Source organism: Salvelinus sp. IW2-2015, linkage group LG3, assembly GCF_002910315.2.
Source record: "Salvelinus sp. IW2-2015 linkage group LG3, ASM291031v2, whole genome shotgun sequence".
Taxonomy (NCBI): domain Eukaryota; kingdom Metazoa; phylum Chordata; class Actinopteri; order Salmoniformes; family Salmonidae; genus Salvelinus; species Salvelinus sp. IW2-2015.
This window is the reverse complement of record NC_036840.1, coordinates 26,377,804-26,394,730: the sequence shown is the minus strand read 5'-3', so window position 1 is coordinate 26,394,730 and position 16,927 is coordinate 26,377,804. Positions and strand designations below refer to the sequence as shown.

The 16,927-nt window shown below is 42.5% G+C and overlaps 2 protein-coding genes across 3 annotated transcripts; one reads left to right on the top strand and one right to left on the bottom strand.

Annotated features, from left to right (window-relative positions):
• The first annotated feature begins 5,155 nt into the window (after positions 1–5,155).
• LOC111980699 (low density lipoprotein receptor adapter protein 1) lies at positions 5,156–6,577 on the top strand. Its single transcript, XM_024011593.2, has 2 exons — positions 5,156–5,822; positions 6,077–6,577. Exons 1-2 carry the CDS (start codon positions 5,156–5,158, stop codon positions 6,160–6,162), a joined length of 753 nt encoding a protein of 250 aa, XP_023867361.2. The 3' UTR covers positions 6,163–6,577.
• A 3,606-nt stretch (positions 6,578–10,183) lies between these two features.
• Positions 10,184–14,955, bottom strand: si:dkey-19b23.7 (uncharacterized). 2 transcript variants are annotated; one of them, XM_023973268.2, is made up of 8 exons: positions 14,727–14,955; positions 14,297–14,368; positions 14,105–14,176; positions 11,517–11,731; positions 11,323–11,383; positions 11,075–11,240; positions 10,752–10,949; positions 10,184–10,400 (listed from the first exon to the last, which is right to left on the bottom strand). In XM_023973268.2, exons 1-8 carry the CDS (start codon positions 14,739–14,741, stop codon positions 10,276–10,278), a joined length of 924 nt encoding a protein of 307 aa, XP_023829036.1. In that variant the 5' UTR covers positions 14,742–14,955; the 3' UTR covers positions 10,184–10,275. The 2 variants fall into 2 exon arrangements, with proteins under 2 accessions (XP_023829036.1, XP_023829043.1); XM_023973275.2 differs by lacking the exons at positions 14,105–14,176; positions 14,297–14,368 and having other exon boundaries at positions 14,727–14,833.
• Between the last annotated feature and the right edge of the window lie 1,972 nt (positions 14,956–16,927).

Here is a 16,927-nt window from a genome sequence, read left to right as displayed (position 1 = left end):
GGATGCTCTGATTGGATGGAAAAATGGAAAATGGATTTGGGATAAAATCTCCCATTCACAATGTCTTTTTTTACGGCTCATTTGTTCKCTTCTGTCAACAATGTCAGCGTGTTCTTTTAACACTGATGTCCAAAAATGTATTGWTGGAAACATGAGATAACAGAATACTGGATTGTTGGGTTCACTGCTGCTACCGTGGATGTCAACTCAACTCATTTTATCTACACAACATCTTGTTAACATATTGTTCCACTAGAATGAGCCCCTGTGTGGTTCTCAAAAAAGCTTCAATCTCATTATCTTTTGCTTCWGAGATGCAGGAAGTGGCTGCTTGGAGCTGGAAACAAAAAAAGAGGTTACTGACCTCCTTGATATGACTGTAGACACGGTGTCATGARGGATTTAGCCACCCATCGCAACCAGTTTCAACCAGCAAATACTCTGGTGTGAGTTTCCTGAAAGCTTCGTACCACTAAGATCATCTTTCGCCCATTGCCTTAACCCCRGTTTTCGGATTGTCKATTCACAGCCTTCCTCTTCTTCTTCTTTGAGGATTGGGTTGGCGGATCGCATCAAACATTTGTGATACAAAAATAAAAAGGAAATGGGAAAAGGAAAAAATGGCACCACCAGCTAACCCTACACCTATATACCACTATTTCATAGAAATAAAATCACCACCCCATTCCACTACTTTGACCCTAACTGATTCTACACCAAGCCAACGGCCTGGGAGGACGGGACACCACCCCTCAACACACCTTGTAACTCTCCTGAAGACAAATCTCGTATACCCAAATACTTCTCTGCAGCTGCCACCACAACATCTATGTTCTGTGATTTACGTTCCATTTCTGCGGTACATTTGATAACCATTSCTATAAAACACTAAAAAGCAGACCTTACTGAAGCATAAATTAATTGTTGCCCTATTCCTCTGTGCTGGCACAAATCTACTACTCCCTGGGATCCTTTCAGGCTCCCTCACCCTTGACCCATCCTCCTCTACTTTCTTCACTGCCTCCGCATATGACACCTRCTGCGCTACTCTGACTCTGGCCACCTCAACCTGCCTCTCTCGCACCTGACACTTCCGATCCCCAGCAACATGAGCTCCCCTACTGTTGACACACACAACTTTATACACGGGAACAACACAATCCTCTGTCCCATGTCCTCCTGCACACTTCCRACATKTTGGAGTCTCCCTCCTACACACTGCTGTGACATGACCATAAATGTTGCACCTGAAACACTGCAGTAGATTCGGCACAAAAGCTCTAACATGATAACTGATATATCCTAACATGACTTTGTTTGGCTAGAGACTCTGACTCAAAACTCAAAAGGACTGACAGTGACTCCTCTGTTTCACCATGCTCCCCACCAGGCCTGCGTCGCACCAAACGGCAGGCGTCACAAACACCATGAATTTTCAACTTCAATTGCTCCACCTCCACACTTAACGCCACCCCAGAAATGACTACTTTCAATGGTGCCCTGTTCCTAAGAGCAAAGCAAGAAACAGATCTTGACCCAAGTTGCGTGACAATTCACATCCTAGCCAGTTCTGCTCTATTTCATTGGTAGAGCTGAAATCATGTTAGTTTAGTGGGTGGGTGGGTATGGTAGATGGTTCATAGCGTCATCGGTGCCTAATAATAGTTCCACTGTGTACTGTAAGGTACTTTGGTGGGTGTGACTTCCAAACCTTAACAGTTCCTGCTGGGCCAAACCCAGATTAAACAGGGGCGCACTGTTCCTCTCTGAAACACACACACACACACACACACACACACACACATGGAACCATATAGCGTTTTCCATCACCTCAGCTCGAATGCCCCCAACATAAAAATATAAAAAAGAACATACAAACTAGGGTTAATAACCCTCATTAGCAAGAGGCTATAAATGATGCAATGTACTGATGGGCAGTAGTGGTTTTCAGATGTTGCTATGGCTATAGACCTAGGCTACCGCAGTTTATTGTCTGAGACACTGTATTGTCAACAAAAAACAATTGTGTATTTGTTTTAATTGAAAGAGCTAGGCTAATGGCCTAATTTATATAATGTTACAATGAATGTGTCTATAATTATGTTATCAGTCATTTACTTTCTATTTGTTTATGACACACAGTGACTGAGTTGTTATCTTTCCTTGTCCTCTTTATCAAGTCAATGCATCTTTAGTTATGTGTGCATTTATGTATATAGGCTATACCAGCATTCCCCTATAGTAAGCCCTAACGTCGCCTCCAGGTACTATTTGTCTTGGCTTTGTATTTTCTCCTCTTTCTATGCTCAAAGCCCTATAGTTTTCCCCTTATCCCCCTGTGCGCCTTTCACTAACAGTCACAAACACACACACACACACACACACACACACACACACACACACACACACACACACACACACACACACACACACACACACATTTCTCCCACCTTTTACTCACACACTCAAAACCCCCTCACAGACGCAAATGCTCGTCCACTTGCATAGTAGGCCGGAGGCGCGCCCACGCTGTTCATAAGCTCAGCTCGAGAAGGCGTCACCACATTAAAGTTGAGCGGATGAGTATCACACAAGCCGACGAGGGAAGCACGAGTTTTTAGTCCCGAACAGTCATAATATCCTAAATTGTGCCACGTTCTTTTCTAGTTTTAGTCCATAAAATACATTATTGGAATGTATCGTGAATCTTGAGCAGGCAATGCTAAGCGAAGCTTTGGGTCAGAATTGGGATGTTTTTAAACGAGACGCGCATTTTGGTTGATCTTATATAAGTATTCCAATAATTGAGAAAACAACCGTGCTGAAGCAGAYACCGTTCATTTGCATCCAATCAGTTGTGAAGACGGGCACTCTTTGAAGCGCCACAGGACATCATTTGCATGAAACTGAAGCCAGGTAAGATGCATATTTTTTTCCCTCACTCTACTGAACTCGAGGGGTTTTCAGCCCGTTTTGGGATTTCAGTTGATGGTACGGACCACAGCTGGCTCCATGTGATCTACAATCCCGACACTATGTTTAAACGTTTAGAAACGTAAATAATCGTGTGTGTATCTCGCTCACATGAAAGGTACGTCAAATGTTTCCAAAACCATATAGCGTGCGAGGCATATTTGCGTTTAGACTCACTCAAGGCAAAATGATGGGACGTGGTCTCTGTTTCAGTATGATATGTTGGATAAAAGATTAAAGACAAGACACCAAGTTCAATAGCCTTGTTTAAGCATTGTACAAATCCCTACACACGGAGTCCGGGGAACAGCCCAACACGTCGATTACCTATCAACTAGATTCAGTAACAGTCTCCACTGTAATGTAATTGGAGTCATGAGAAGGGAAACTGACAAACCAATTTCATGTGACTATTACTATTATTTTTCAGAATGAAAATTATTTGACGTTCGACGCAGTTGGCTATTTTTGTGAATTTCCAAAGTACATGCATTTACCAATAAATCAAGTGTCKTTTGGCGCATATTGAATGTGTTTGAAATTGTGGGTTTACGAAATTGTGGAGTCATTGGAACGTCAATGTGCTGCTGACTTTTGGCTCATAATCGGGGCCATCTAGTAAAGACACTCTACTAAGGGAAAAACCGCTTATGTCCTCAGTGCATAATGGCATTTCAACCACTCCATATTTCCCAGTCTGCACAGACACACAGACCTTACTGTCTGCCACTAGGGCAGTACAGTACATCAGTTAATATCCTCTGGGATTTGTCACATTGCTCTATTTACTAATGGACATTCTTGATCCTATTAAAAAGGACTGTGCAGAAAAATGCAGTCTGACCACATTCTGAACATAGTTACGATCGGCGTTACTGTATGTGTACATATTCACCTGTATCTGCTATCTACCAGTTTGTAGACATGCCAAAAGAACTGAACATATTTACTGTGGAAGATTACTTAACTTGTAGCCTGGGGTGGGGTGAGAAGAGGTCTGTATTTGTGTGTGATAACACTATTTCTGATGTCTAGGTCTCTTGACATCTCACCAAAGCATGCCATTTTTTTTAGGAGGATAAATATTATGTGTGGCGGGGTAGAAAGCGAAGCTGTTTCCTGAGAAGTGGGCTTGCCTAACAATGGCCATCATCTTGGAACAGTCGGCGGTTCGCAGTCAAAGCAACATCTGAGGGAGGCTGTAGGATATGGAGAGAATGGCAGAGAAAAGAGAAAGGGGAGGGGAAGTGCCTAACAATGGCTGGGGCCGTACATCTCACACAATGTGCCAAGAGGAGAGTGGTGTTTTCGGGACATTCTTAAGACAATGGGAGAGTTATGTCCAGCTGGTGATGCTTAACCTCCGTTAGACAGTCCATTGTTTGGGTCACATTGGCTCTTATGTAGTGTCTAGTTGTAACACAAGTCCGGTCAAGTCAATGCCATGAATTGCAGTAAGTACACATCAAATCACTTAAGATTTGTAATGTAAAAAACAAAATGTTTTGTCTTCTAAGCCTACAGATCATGCGCTAGAGGTGAAGGGTAAGCCTATGACAGCCTTGGTGTTAATATGGGGAAGGGGGGGGGGATACACCTCCACTGGACTGTCATTTGATTTGCTGTTTTTCCAGCTCAGCAGCTAGGTTGAGCTGGGTTTATTAAGATGAGGCACAGTAACTGTTAAATATTTGATGGTTCTGTACTGAATCTAGTGAGTGAATATTGCCTCAGACTGTTTTATTGCTGCACCTGATCCTGGGCTGGCTCTTAGGTTGTTTTTCCACAACCCAGTTCATTGTCTCCTAACAGTCCCCTTTAACTACTGACACGTGTCCACTCTGCATAATACGCTTAAAAGTATAGTTCGCCTCTCAACAAAAAAAAAAAATATATATTTTTTTTTAGTCAAATCTCTCATGAGCCGTGTGTCCATATACCACATAACCTATGTTATGGTGTTGGCAATTCATGTGTCTGATTTGTGTGGTAATGTATTTAACTAGGCTGCAATTTGTTCGTCTTTCTCTGTATTCCAGATCAAAACGTTGACTCCAACTGCACCCGATTCAAAGAGAAAGTGGGAAATACAACTAGGAAAAGGACTGAAGACCACGACACCTGTGCCACATCTACCACTAACCCCCCCTTGACCCCTTCAAAACCCACCCTCCTATCCACTATGTCTCTCAATACCTTCCACCTGATGGAGACCCTCAAGAAATCCCCGGCTGCTTTACGCCGCCGTTTCTGCCGCGACCGCACAGAGTCCCTCTCCCACGGCGATCCGCTATTCAAGGTCCACTACCTGGGCACTGAGAAAATCTTCTCCCTGGACTCCCACGGCGATCCGCTATTCAAGGTCCACTACCTGGGCACTGAGAAAATCTTCTCCCTGGATCGAGAGCAGGCCCAGGATGCCATAGCCCGTCTGCTCGAAGGGGCCGCAAATGGAAAGAAGCTGAGCAAAGACCACGCGTTGGTTGTTCGTCCACGCTATGTCGAAGTCAAAGAGCTCAGCACAGGACGCCAGCTCACGAAGACGTACCTCCAGGACATAGCCTACTGCGCGGCCGACGCCACCAGACCCAACGTGTTTCTGTACATCTGTAAGCAGCGTGGGCAACAGCTGCAGTGCCGGGTGTTCTGGTGCAGCCGGGCAGAGCGGGCACGTGACATGACGGCCTGTCTGGCACACTCCTTCCAGAGGGCACTGAGCGACTGGCAGGGGGACGGRGGAAGTACCGGCACACTGACCCCAGAAAAGGTTGGGGCGAAGGAGGGAGAGGATATGCCCACCACCCCTACTACCTCCAAAAACTCCATGCTAACAGCTAGCTTAAGACGAGGTGAACATGGCCTGAGCACCTGACACACTGAAATATTCAATTGAAAACAACATTTTTAGGCAGGCGGTAAGGGGATTGCCTATCAGTAGGGGAAACTTTCAAAGGGATCAATTGATAGTCTTCAGTTAACGCATGAATGTGTATGTACCTGTATTTGCACATTTCACTGTCTTTTTCTTGAGAGTTGTATGTGATTAAAACCAAGCCCAGCCAYCACATTTAACTCCCTCTCTCTCTCCTGTGTCGGTTTGCAGTCCGTTGGAAGAAGAGGAGGTCCCTGTCTCGCAGTCCACTGAGTGCCATGATCAGGAAGAGATCCACCTCAGACATCTGGCACTGAGACAACTGATCCCCAGCATGACACTAAACTGATGACACCCACAGAGACTAGTTACAGCACGGAGGGAGGGAGGGAAGAGAAGAGACGAGGGATTGAAAGAACCCACCACTACTGGACTCAACAGGACTGAAGGGTGAGAGAAGGAGATTAGTGCTGGACTTTCTTTTAAATGGGACATTGCCTTAGTAAGTCTACAGTACAGTTCATGACTGGATTGAACATTAGCCTACAAACCGGGACAGTTAATGACTAGCTGCCTTGGAAGACCTGGGAACAAGGCATTGGGTTGATGGTACGCTGTTGCCAGCATTCACCTCTGTTGCCTTGTGACTTGCTTTCGCTGTTGGAAAGCTTCAATGCTAAACTGCTAATATCCATCGCCACTCCAAGTCACTTGTTTTCTAGTGGCCTTGCGACTCTAAACTGCCAGTTATGCTTCGAAGAAAGGAGCACATGGTCTTGTGTGCCTTTTTAACTAGGTAAGGATATGACCAAAGATATCCCCAAACCACAATCTTCTCTCAATACAATGCTGGGTATGGGCTGGAATGGTTGAAACTGGTTACAGTCATAGCAATGATGGTTGTTTTTTTATAGTTTTTTTTATTTATTTCAATTAGGTTTTTGTTGTTAGCTTATGGATCATCAGCCTGTACACTTGTTTTTTTTTAAAGGGGGGAGGAACTTTGTTTGAGCTGACCCTGAAATGTGAGCTCCGTGTTGGTCTTGGGAGAGGTGTTACAAAGTGTGTGTGAGGATTCATGGGGCATAAAGGGTTCATTTGAGCCGACCATAGAAGAACATCTGCTGGGTGGTCATAGGTACACAGTAGGCTGTGTTCATAGGCAGAACTGTAATTAAGAAATAAGACATGAGAACCCAGGTTTATCATGTGAATAACTCACGACTAAGGCCCAACATGGAGGATCAGGGAAACAGCCCTTAGGAGGATGTTATTCACGATAATTCCTGGGGCCTGATTGCTTTTATAAAACGGTTACCAATTTTTTTTTTTAAAGATGTGTTTTCATTCAATGTTATTTTAATGAGTAKATTTGTTTTATTTCATCCTTCCAKCAGACAATCTAGTCTGAGCAAAAGCCAGTTGATAGTTCTGAAATAATGCAGTAGCTAGCCAAATGAGCTGGTCATCCAAAAAAGGTTGCCATGCAGGCTAGCTACTTTTCCTTTGGTAGTTAGCTAACTAAAGCTGACACTATCACATCAAGCAGCTGAAATGATGGCAAACTATGTGCATTTTAGTTTGTTTTACCTTTGTTTCTATTGCCATTTCTTTTGACATATCCATTGTTATTACCCTGTATAAATAAATTTTCCTGACTAAGAGAAGCTGTCAGTCTTGTCACGTTCATTCTCTCTGATGGCACGGTGGAGATCGCAAATATAACCTGCAACATCGTTGCACAGGTCGGAGGCAAGCAGCAAGGTTTAGACGACACCCCAACTGTTGCAAACCAAATACTAGCCTAGTAGTGTGGGGAAATAATGTCTTAACACTATTTTACAGGAGAGATTAAGTTTATAAATTGCCTGGCTGGGCTGTGGAATTCAAATGGAACTGTTAAAGGGAAAATCCAATCAAAAACAAGTTAATTTTTTTCAATAGTCCACCTGGTACAGTTTGAAATATTTTCTATGTCAGCAGTCAAGTTTTCAAGATATTGGACTTTCAAGAAGCAAAGTGTCACCATCATCATGATGATGATGTGGCCGGTCATTGACAGTGCATCTTAGTCCAAGACTATGCTAACTCTGTCTTCACAAATCTTCTGAATTTGAATGAGCCTCACGGCTATGTATACTATAGATGCGATATCAACCTACTTATTCACACTAAATCCTCCCTTACAGGCGTTAGTGTTTGCTAGAACAGTTTTTTTTTAAAATAATGATGAACCAGTTAGATGTATATTATTAGCATTTTATTTGGAAAAATCACTCATCTGTGACCCTCCTCATTCCCCACTTCCTGTGTGTGCAAAGTAGTAGTAATGTTTTTGTCACATATACCGGATAGGTGCAGTGAAATGTGTTCCCCGGGTCAGATATTGTAGTTCAGCGGCCCTGGAGSAAAAAAAGTGCCTAGTTCAAGGGCACATCGACAGATTTTTCACCTTGTCYGCTCAGGTATTCAAACCAGCGACCTTTCACTTACTGGCCCAACGCTCTAACCGCTAGGCTACCTCTGTTCCTCTGTGGGGCAGGAACGTTGGTTTGAACTGTTCGGAACTTCTGTCGTGCTCCMGCATTCCGATGGGGACATTAGAGTTCACAAATCCTCCTTGGCCCCGCCCCCAACCTTTCCTCTGTCTGGCCTAACCTACTGTAACCTCATGACTTTGCATGTTTCATAGTGTTAGTGTGGCCCCAAGCTCAAATACCTGTTTCTCTTACACACGCTCTCTCTCGCGCCTCACACACTTCCCCATGCCACATCCGCTCATTCCATACAGTAAAGACCTCTACACTCAGGCAACCATTATGAAAAGGTCACATTACATCCCAGCTTAATTCCTCGACGTGATACTACAGTATGCAGTATTGTATCATTTAGTTTCATGACAGCTGACTGGTGTTTTGTATAGAGTTTACACCGGAGACTGTTTGTCTACGAATGGGGTGGTATAGGGGCTATTCTACATTTGAGTCCCTACCTATCCTCAGGCCAAACCCTAAACTTCCACCACACATTACACCTTACAATTTTAGTGACAAATAAACAAGAAAATGTTAGCGATGGCTATCTGCATGTTTTACAGTAAAAGGTGCCTCTGTTTTAAAATGTTATTTGACCTGACAGGTTATGTCAATGGATGTTTGTTTAACCATTTATTTTAAATGACTATGTATTCTGATATATCTCAAACCGCAAATGGCACAACCTCATCTTTGGAGAGTAAGTGCATGCTTTAAGGTCTGGTTTTATGTTGCACTTGTTTGAAACATCTTTGTGCACATATTTAAATATGTATTCTATGGAATAATAAACTTTTATACAATGATGCTGTATGTGCTTGTATATTTGAAAATGTATTTTTCTACCTCAACTGAAGACGCAGAACATCAAAACAGCCAACCTCAGGCCAAAACAAGACTCCTGTACCACACTACAGTGTGTACTGTATCTTTAGTCCTGGTGCCAAGCGTTTGATGAATGAGACAAAACAATCTGAGGCGTATCTATTTAAAAAGGCTATTTGCCATTTTTTTTCTTTTTTTAAAGYGGCGTTATATCTCGGACTCGAAAGAACACATTCCATCATGGAGCTGGAGAGCAGAAGTTCATCATGGGTCATGGGATAAGCTGAAAGTCATGAGGCTTATTTCTTAGGATACTTTACTTTATTCTGACCCATTTCATAATTGCTAAAACTGGCATTTACCTCTACGTCACTCGGACAGAGGTGAAATTACAGTACATTAACACATTGAAATGGAGTACCATACATTCAAATGTGCCCTATTTATGGGCCTAGCATATTTGAATGAGAGCATTTTTCAGGGGGGACAAATAATAGTTCCCTTTGTATTGTGTTATTGGCACATTGATCACACCTCTGTTGGGGAAATAATCATTCAATATGGCTATATGTTTACCTATATTAAAAATGCACAGACTTAGGGATATACTAGTACCCCCTCAATCTCCTTCCATCCTACAATGTCTACTCTGACCACCACATCAGGGTTGTGTTCAGGGGCACCAAAAGGAAYAKAACATCCTGAAACGGGGGGACTACCTGGGCGGCATTCAGTTGGGAAAAAATTTGTGTAGCGTTCAATTAAAAGGAAACGGTGCTGTTCAGAAACGACCAGTTGAATAATGGGGAGGGGTTGGCTTGTGGGTTCAAAATGCACCGCTGCCCTTAAAATACATTACCAATCGGAGCAAACGTACCTCAAAGTCTTGTTTAAGAACGTTGAACGTTTTGGGGAAACGTGTCGTTCAGTACAAACCGTTACGCAACATAGCAAATGTTATATTGAACTGAAAGCACCCCTGGACTTGCCCTATAAGAAACTAGTTTTTTTAGTTTTTCGTTGCAAAGCYTTTTGCTACGGTGTGCTGTGCACTAAAGAATATGACCCTTGTCACTCTTCCTCTGAGGACTCTCCTGAAACGGGAGTGGCTGGCCTGGTGCTTCTGCCCGGTCTTCTTTGGACCTCAGACAGAGTCTGGACATGGAGACGCCTCAGAGACTTCATCTCTTCTACGACTGAGAGAGAGAAAGATAGAGTGAGGAGATTAAGAAAGGAAGGCCATTTGCCATACATATACAGCCCAACAGTGCCACCTAGCAACTATAGGACTAGAGCAACACTCATCATAATAATTATGTTCATGAATATTATTGGTTGGATAATAAATACAAATGTAGCCCAGGCATCTTAAGCCATTTATAAACACTTGGCATTGCAGGTCAACACATTCATAATTGGATGTTTTGATTCTGTGTTGAAAATGTTCACTAAACCCCAGCACCATAGGCCTATTCTAGTCTTGACGATTTGATACTGGGTACAGAAATAGATACGTTTACAGGAAGTTTTATTTAATTCTGACTTACCTTTGTTGTAGTGCAGCTCATCCCGGTTGCCATAGACAGCGTAGGTTTCCAGAAAGTTAAGCAGAGCCCCAGAGACCAGGAAGCGCTCTGGGAGAGGAAGGCTTTTCAGGTAGCGCATGTCCAGGGCAAAGGGGTTGGAGGGAGATGGAACGGTGCACAGACACACCAGCTCACTCACTACATCCCATACCCGTATTCCTATAGGAAGAGCAACAGGGAAAAGGAGGATAGCTGATCAGCCAAGTATGTGATGCAGTGTTTCAGATGGATTATTGTCATGGTGGGGTGCAAACTAGAAAAACATAAATATAAACGTTCTAAACCTTGTGATCCCCAGTCCGTGATGGCCTTGAGTTTCATGGGCGTGTCCTTGACCATCGAATCAGTGCCTCCAATGTTGACCAGGCGCTCGTGATTGGACCTTATCCAGGCGTACGGGCGACCATACTTGGCGTAGCCAGCCAATAGGAAAAGAGTGCAATTCACTTCCTGAAGAGATGAGCGAGGGTCAGAATAAAACAGATTTATTTACAACTCAAAGTGAATGGAACGCAATGATGACTATACTCACAGGCACTGCTATCTCCCTCTCACTGGGGGAGGCTGGTAGGAGATGGGCCTCACTGCTGCCCCTGTGGAAAAAGATAGTTCAATGATTCTGTGTGTGTGCATGTGGGCATGAATCCATGCATGTTGTGTGTGTTTCATATTTGCATGTGTGTATTTGTGTGTGTACTTTAATACTCGCAAAACATAACCCCTCACTTGTGGGCATGGTGGTTGGGCCCCTGTGATGAGTGCTGCTGCTTCCTTGGCATGCTTTGTGGCCCCTGAGGGCCTTGATGAGGCACCTGGTGGTCCCCGGGCAGGGGGGAGCTGGCGTCACTAGCCAGGCTGTAAGTGCTACTGGTGCTGCTGGATGAGGAACTGCTAATGAAGGAGGACGCTGCCGACACCATGAACCCAGGGGAACGCCAACCCTGAGGGGGCAGACCAGGGTCGTGTTCAGTAGAGCACACTGTAGCAAAAGTTTTTGGAACAGAGAATGGAAATCAGTGTTCTAATTGGTCAAGTTAAAGTAGAATTTCCATGTTTCACTCTCTTTTAAAATGTTTTCTCCCTACTGTCCTGGAATAAAAGATTAACAGTAATATAGACCAGGTATTCCCAAACAAAAAATGCCGTTGGGGGTACGTCACATAAAAAATATATATATATTATTAATAATAATAATTCTTCATAGTACATTTATATTTTCCAACGGGGCTATACATTTGGGTGAGTTTTTTCTCTCGCCTGAGTAGCCTCGTTTCACTGCCAAAAAATAAAATTAAACCATCTAGTGTTCAGTCGAAATAACAACACAATGTCAAATAATTAACATCCAATCACATTAACCGTTACTCTCTCGCAGGAAACCTTCACTCTTGCGCAGACATTTAGAAACAAAACATGTCCATTTGAAAAATAAGCCACAGGAGTTTTTTGAGCAAGAATTAAGACAACTTTCGAGTACTAAGACATGTATAAAAGCAACAGATACCATTAATAAGAAGGGGCTAGAAGCATCTTATATAGTGAGCTACCGAGTGGCTAGGACAGGCAAGCCGCATACTATTGTGGAGGACTTAATTCTTTCTGCTGCCGGGGATGTGGCTGAGACAATGCTGGGGGAAAAGGCCCAAAAAACTATACAGACAATGCCTCCATCAAACAACACTGTTTCACAACGCATCAGTGACATGGCAGGAGATGTTTTGAAACAATTACTGCTTCGCATACAAGTAAATTAATTATATGCGTTACAGAGTCAACAGACGTGGTGGGCCTGGCACAGCTTCTGCTATATGTCCGTTACGTTTATGGGGGGGTCAATTAAGGAAGACATCCTCTTCTGCAAACCACTGGAAACCAGGACAACATGAGAGGATATTTTTAAAGCAATGGACAGCTTTGTGACATCAAATGGACTACAGCATCCACCGAGAGGCTCTTGCTGCCAAGGGAATGCCTGACAGCTTGAAAGACGTTTTGGACACTGCGGTGAAAATGGTTAACTTTGTTAAAGCAAGGCCCCTGAACTCTCGTGTATTTTCTGAATTATGCAATGATATGGGCAGCGACCATGTAACACTTTTACAACATACAGAAATGCGCTGGTTATCAAGGGGCAAAGTATTGATATGTTTTTTTWAATTGAGAGATGAGCTTAACATTTTCTTTACTGACCATAATTTTCCCTTGTCTGATCGCTTGCATGATGACGAGTTTCTCACACGACTGGCCTATCTGGGTGATGTTTTTTCCTCGCCTGAATGATTTGAATCTAGGATTACAGGGACTCTCTGCAACTATATTCAATGTGCGGGACAAAATTGAGGCTATGATTAAGAAGTTGGAGCTCTTTTCTGTCTGCATTAACAAGGACAACACACAGGTCTTTCCATCATTGTATGATTTTGTGTGTGCAAATGAACTCAAGCTTACGGACAATGTAAAATGTGATATAGCGAAGCACCTGAGTGAACTGGGTGCGCAATTACGCTGGTACTTTCCTGAAACGGATGACACAATCAACTGGATTCGTTATCCTTTTCATGTCCTGCCTCTAGTCCACTTACCGATATGTGAACAAGAGAGGCTCATCGAAATTGCAAGAAAGCGGTTTTGTGAAAATTTTATCAGAAGCCACTGCCAGATTTCTGGATAGGGCTGCGCTCAGAGTTTCTTGCCTTGGCAAATCGCGCTGTTAAGACACTGATGCCCTTTGCAACCATGTACGTATGTGAGAGTGGATACTCGGCCCTCACTAGCATGAAAACTAAATACAGGCAAAGACTGTGTGTGGAAAATAATTTAAGACTCTCCAATACAACCCAACATTGCAGAGTTATGTGCATCCTTTCAAGCACACCCTTCTTATTAACCTGTTGTGAGTTATTCACAATTTTTGATGAACAAATAAGGTTTTATATGTAAGATGGCTAAATAAAAAGCAAATGTATTGATTATTATTATATTATTATTTGTGCCCTGGTCCTATAAGAGCTCTTTGTCACTTCCCACGAGCCGGGTTGTGATAAAAACTCACACTCATTCTTATGTTTAATAAATGTATCGTATAGTGTGTGTGGCAGGCTTACAATGATGTCAAAAAACAACATATGAGAGTGCGCTGACCCTGGTGCTAGAGGGGGTACGCAGCTGGAGGTTGAATGTTTGAAGGGGTACGGGACTATATAAAGTTTGGGAACCACTCATATAGACTTAAAGGAATGGCTCATCATCGATTTCTGGATGTTTGAGAAAACAAGATAGGTGCAGTTAATTAGTGGAGTTAGTTCAACACTAACCAGGTCTTCATTGACTACTGTCAGGAGTAGCTCCTCTCTCCCCCTCAGCCAAGGTTGAAAGTACCGGAAACCCTACATGGAGAGACACAAGATTATCCTGATGATAATATATGTTTTCTGACCTTTAAAATTATTATTATTTAGGTGTTCTGTAACTATCATGTATCTGGTTCTAGAACTATAAGAACTAACCTGCAGTGATCCCAATAAGGCCAGGTCTGTCAGAAAGTGCTGCAGTTTTTTCCTCTGTTCTCTCTCTCGCTTCTGCCACACACACACACTTTGTGAATTTCATATTTTAGCAAATGTTGTTTATCTGAAAGCAAGGACCTCAGTATGGTGCATGGAAAATAAAATACCCCTTATCTCCTAGCAACACCTCAGCATCCTTGACAAGTATCCCACTATATGGTGCACAAACAATACATCCACTGACATTTAGATGCATGGTTATGAATGCAAAGGAAATATAAATCAAATAATATCAACAACTGCATTTGAAAACTACATCATTGATCATATTTCATCTATGGGTGATTGAATACATAGGCTACAAGAAACATTTAATTGTCAAATGATTCATTTCCGAAACAGAAATAGATTCCTTAGGTTGGTTACTTACACTGCCGCTGCTCATCTTGTTGTCTGTAAAAATCTAAACCCAGAACTGTGTATTTTAGCACGTTTGCACTGCGTTAATGTACGCTGTCACACCTATACATAAAACGAGTAAATTGCAAATGCATCATTCCTTCCCTCTTTTTCATTAATCTTAATTTAATGTATTCTGCATCAGAATCGTATGCGTCTTTCTGCGATACAATTATCTGCCAAATGCATTTTCTTTTAAAACAGAAATCTACATTATAGATATTATTTCGGAAGATCCCTTGTTCTTCGATCTCATCTCTCGGGTGTTGTCTCACACGCAAGGGATCATCTGTATCTTCCCGTGTTACAGAGAAACGTAGGATAAATGCGTGTTTAGGCATAATATGTGGACCTGTTGGGTAGGCGTACATACATTTAAGCCTAAAGTGATTTCAGAAATATGAGGGCCAATTAATACATGGGGTTTGAATATTTCCTTGTAAATTGTATATTTTAATCATGGGCCAGGCAGCTAAATAGCGGTTGTTCAATGTGCCTTGTTAATTGGCAGATCCTATGACAGCAAACAGCTTTCTACCAATTAGGTGCGAACAGGTGTCAACAAATAGTCAAAATGGCGCCAGTTATGGACGGCAATACAACTGTTAGTTTGACTAATTGCACAAGAAAATAGAAAAATAGAAGGAAATAGAAATTCAATCATTTTTCACTTCACCTTCACACTACTGTATACCAGACATGACCATACATTGTTAAGTAAAAGTTTGATCTCCCAAAAACATGCTGGGGTGAGTTTTTGAGAGTGGATGGTAGTGACTGTGAAGCTACTAGTATTTGGTCACAGTAATAGAATAGTTATTCCACATAAATATATACATTTTAATTCCTCACTTTTTCCCCGCATACTATTACTCTGTGCTACACTCAACAGTACCCATACTCATGTACCAGTTGCTAAATTTGATTACATTTACAGTGCTGCTCTTACCTACCGGACTTAACTTATACATGAACGACCGGACTTCTTCTCTTACTGAAAATGTAATATGATAGTGTCGACCCCTGGTGGCCATCTACAGCATAACCTTTCTTAGTATCAGTAGAGGAGACTTCAGTCAAGTGCTTTGTCTCTAAATTTGTAGGAGAGATGGAGACCCGCACACTGTCGAAAATGTGGACAAATCCAAAAACAGAGATATTTTATTAGGACAACATCCAATAGAAGATTCACAATAAAAGTGAGTCTCAGATGCACTTAAATTATGCATGTATAGTACCAGTCAAAAGTTTGGACACCTACTCATTCAAGGGTTTTTCTTTATTTTTTAAAACTATTTTCTACATTGTAGAATAATAGTGAAGACATCAAAACTATGAAATAACATGGAATCATGTAGTAACCAATAAAGTGTTCTACAAATCAAAATATATTTTTGATTTTAGATTCTTCAAAGTTGCCACCCTTGCCTTGATGACATCTTTGCACACTCTTGGCATTCTCTCAACCAGCTTCACCTGGAATGCTTTTCCAACAGTCTTGAAGGAGTTCCCACATATGATGAGCACTTGTTGGCTGCTTTTCCTTCACTCTTCGGTCCAACTCATCCCAAACCTTCTCAATTGGGTTAAGGTCGGGTGATTGTGAAGGCCAGGTCATCTGATGCAGCACTCGATCACTCTCCTATGTCAAATAGCACTTACACAGTCTGGAGGTGTGTTTTTGGTCATTGTCCTGTTGAAAAACAAATCATAGTCCCACTAACCGCAAACCAGATGTGATGGCGTATCGCTGCAGAATGCTGTGGTAGCCATGCTGGTTAAGTGTGGTTTGAATTCTAAATACTTCATAGACAGTGTCACGAGCAAAGCACCCACACACATCCCACCACCTCCTCCATGCTTCACGGTGGGAACCACACATGTGGAGATCATCCGTTCAGCTACTCTGCGTCTCACAAAGACACGGCGGTTGGAACCAAAAATCTCAAGGACAGATTTCCACCGGTCTAATGTCCATTGCTCGTGTTTCTTGGGTCAAGAAAGTCTCTTATTATTATTTGTGGCCTTTAGTAGTGGTTTCTTTGCAGCAATTTGACTATGAAGGCCTGATACACACAGCCTCCTCTGAACAGATGTGTCTGTTACTTGAACTCTGTGAAGCATTTATTTGGGCTGCAATTTCTGAGTCTGGTAACTCTAATGAACGTATCC

Excerpts from the sequence above, each read along its gene's own strand:
- si:dkey-19b23.7 (XM_023973268.2), bottom strand. Across the intron at positions 14,177-14,296 it reads CCTTATTGGGATCACTGCAG|GGTTTCCGGTACTTTCAACC; the intron begins GTTAGTTCTTAT and ends CTCTCCATGTAG. Across the intron at positions 11,732-14,104 it reads CAGTAGTCAATGAAGACCTG|GGTTGGCGTTCCCCTGGGTT; the intron begins GTTAGTGTTGAA and ends CTGCCCCCTCAG.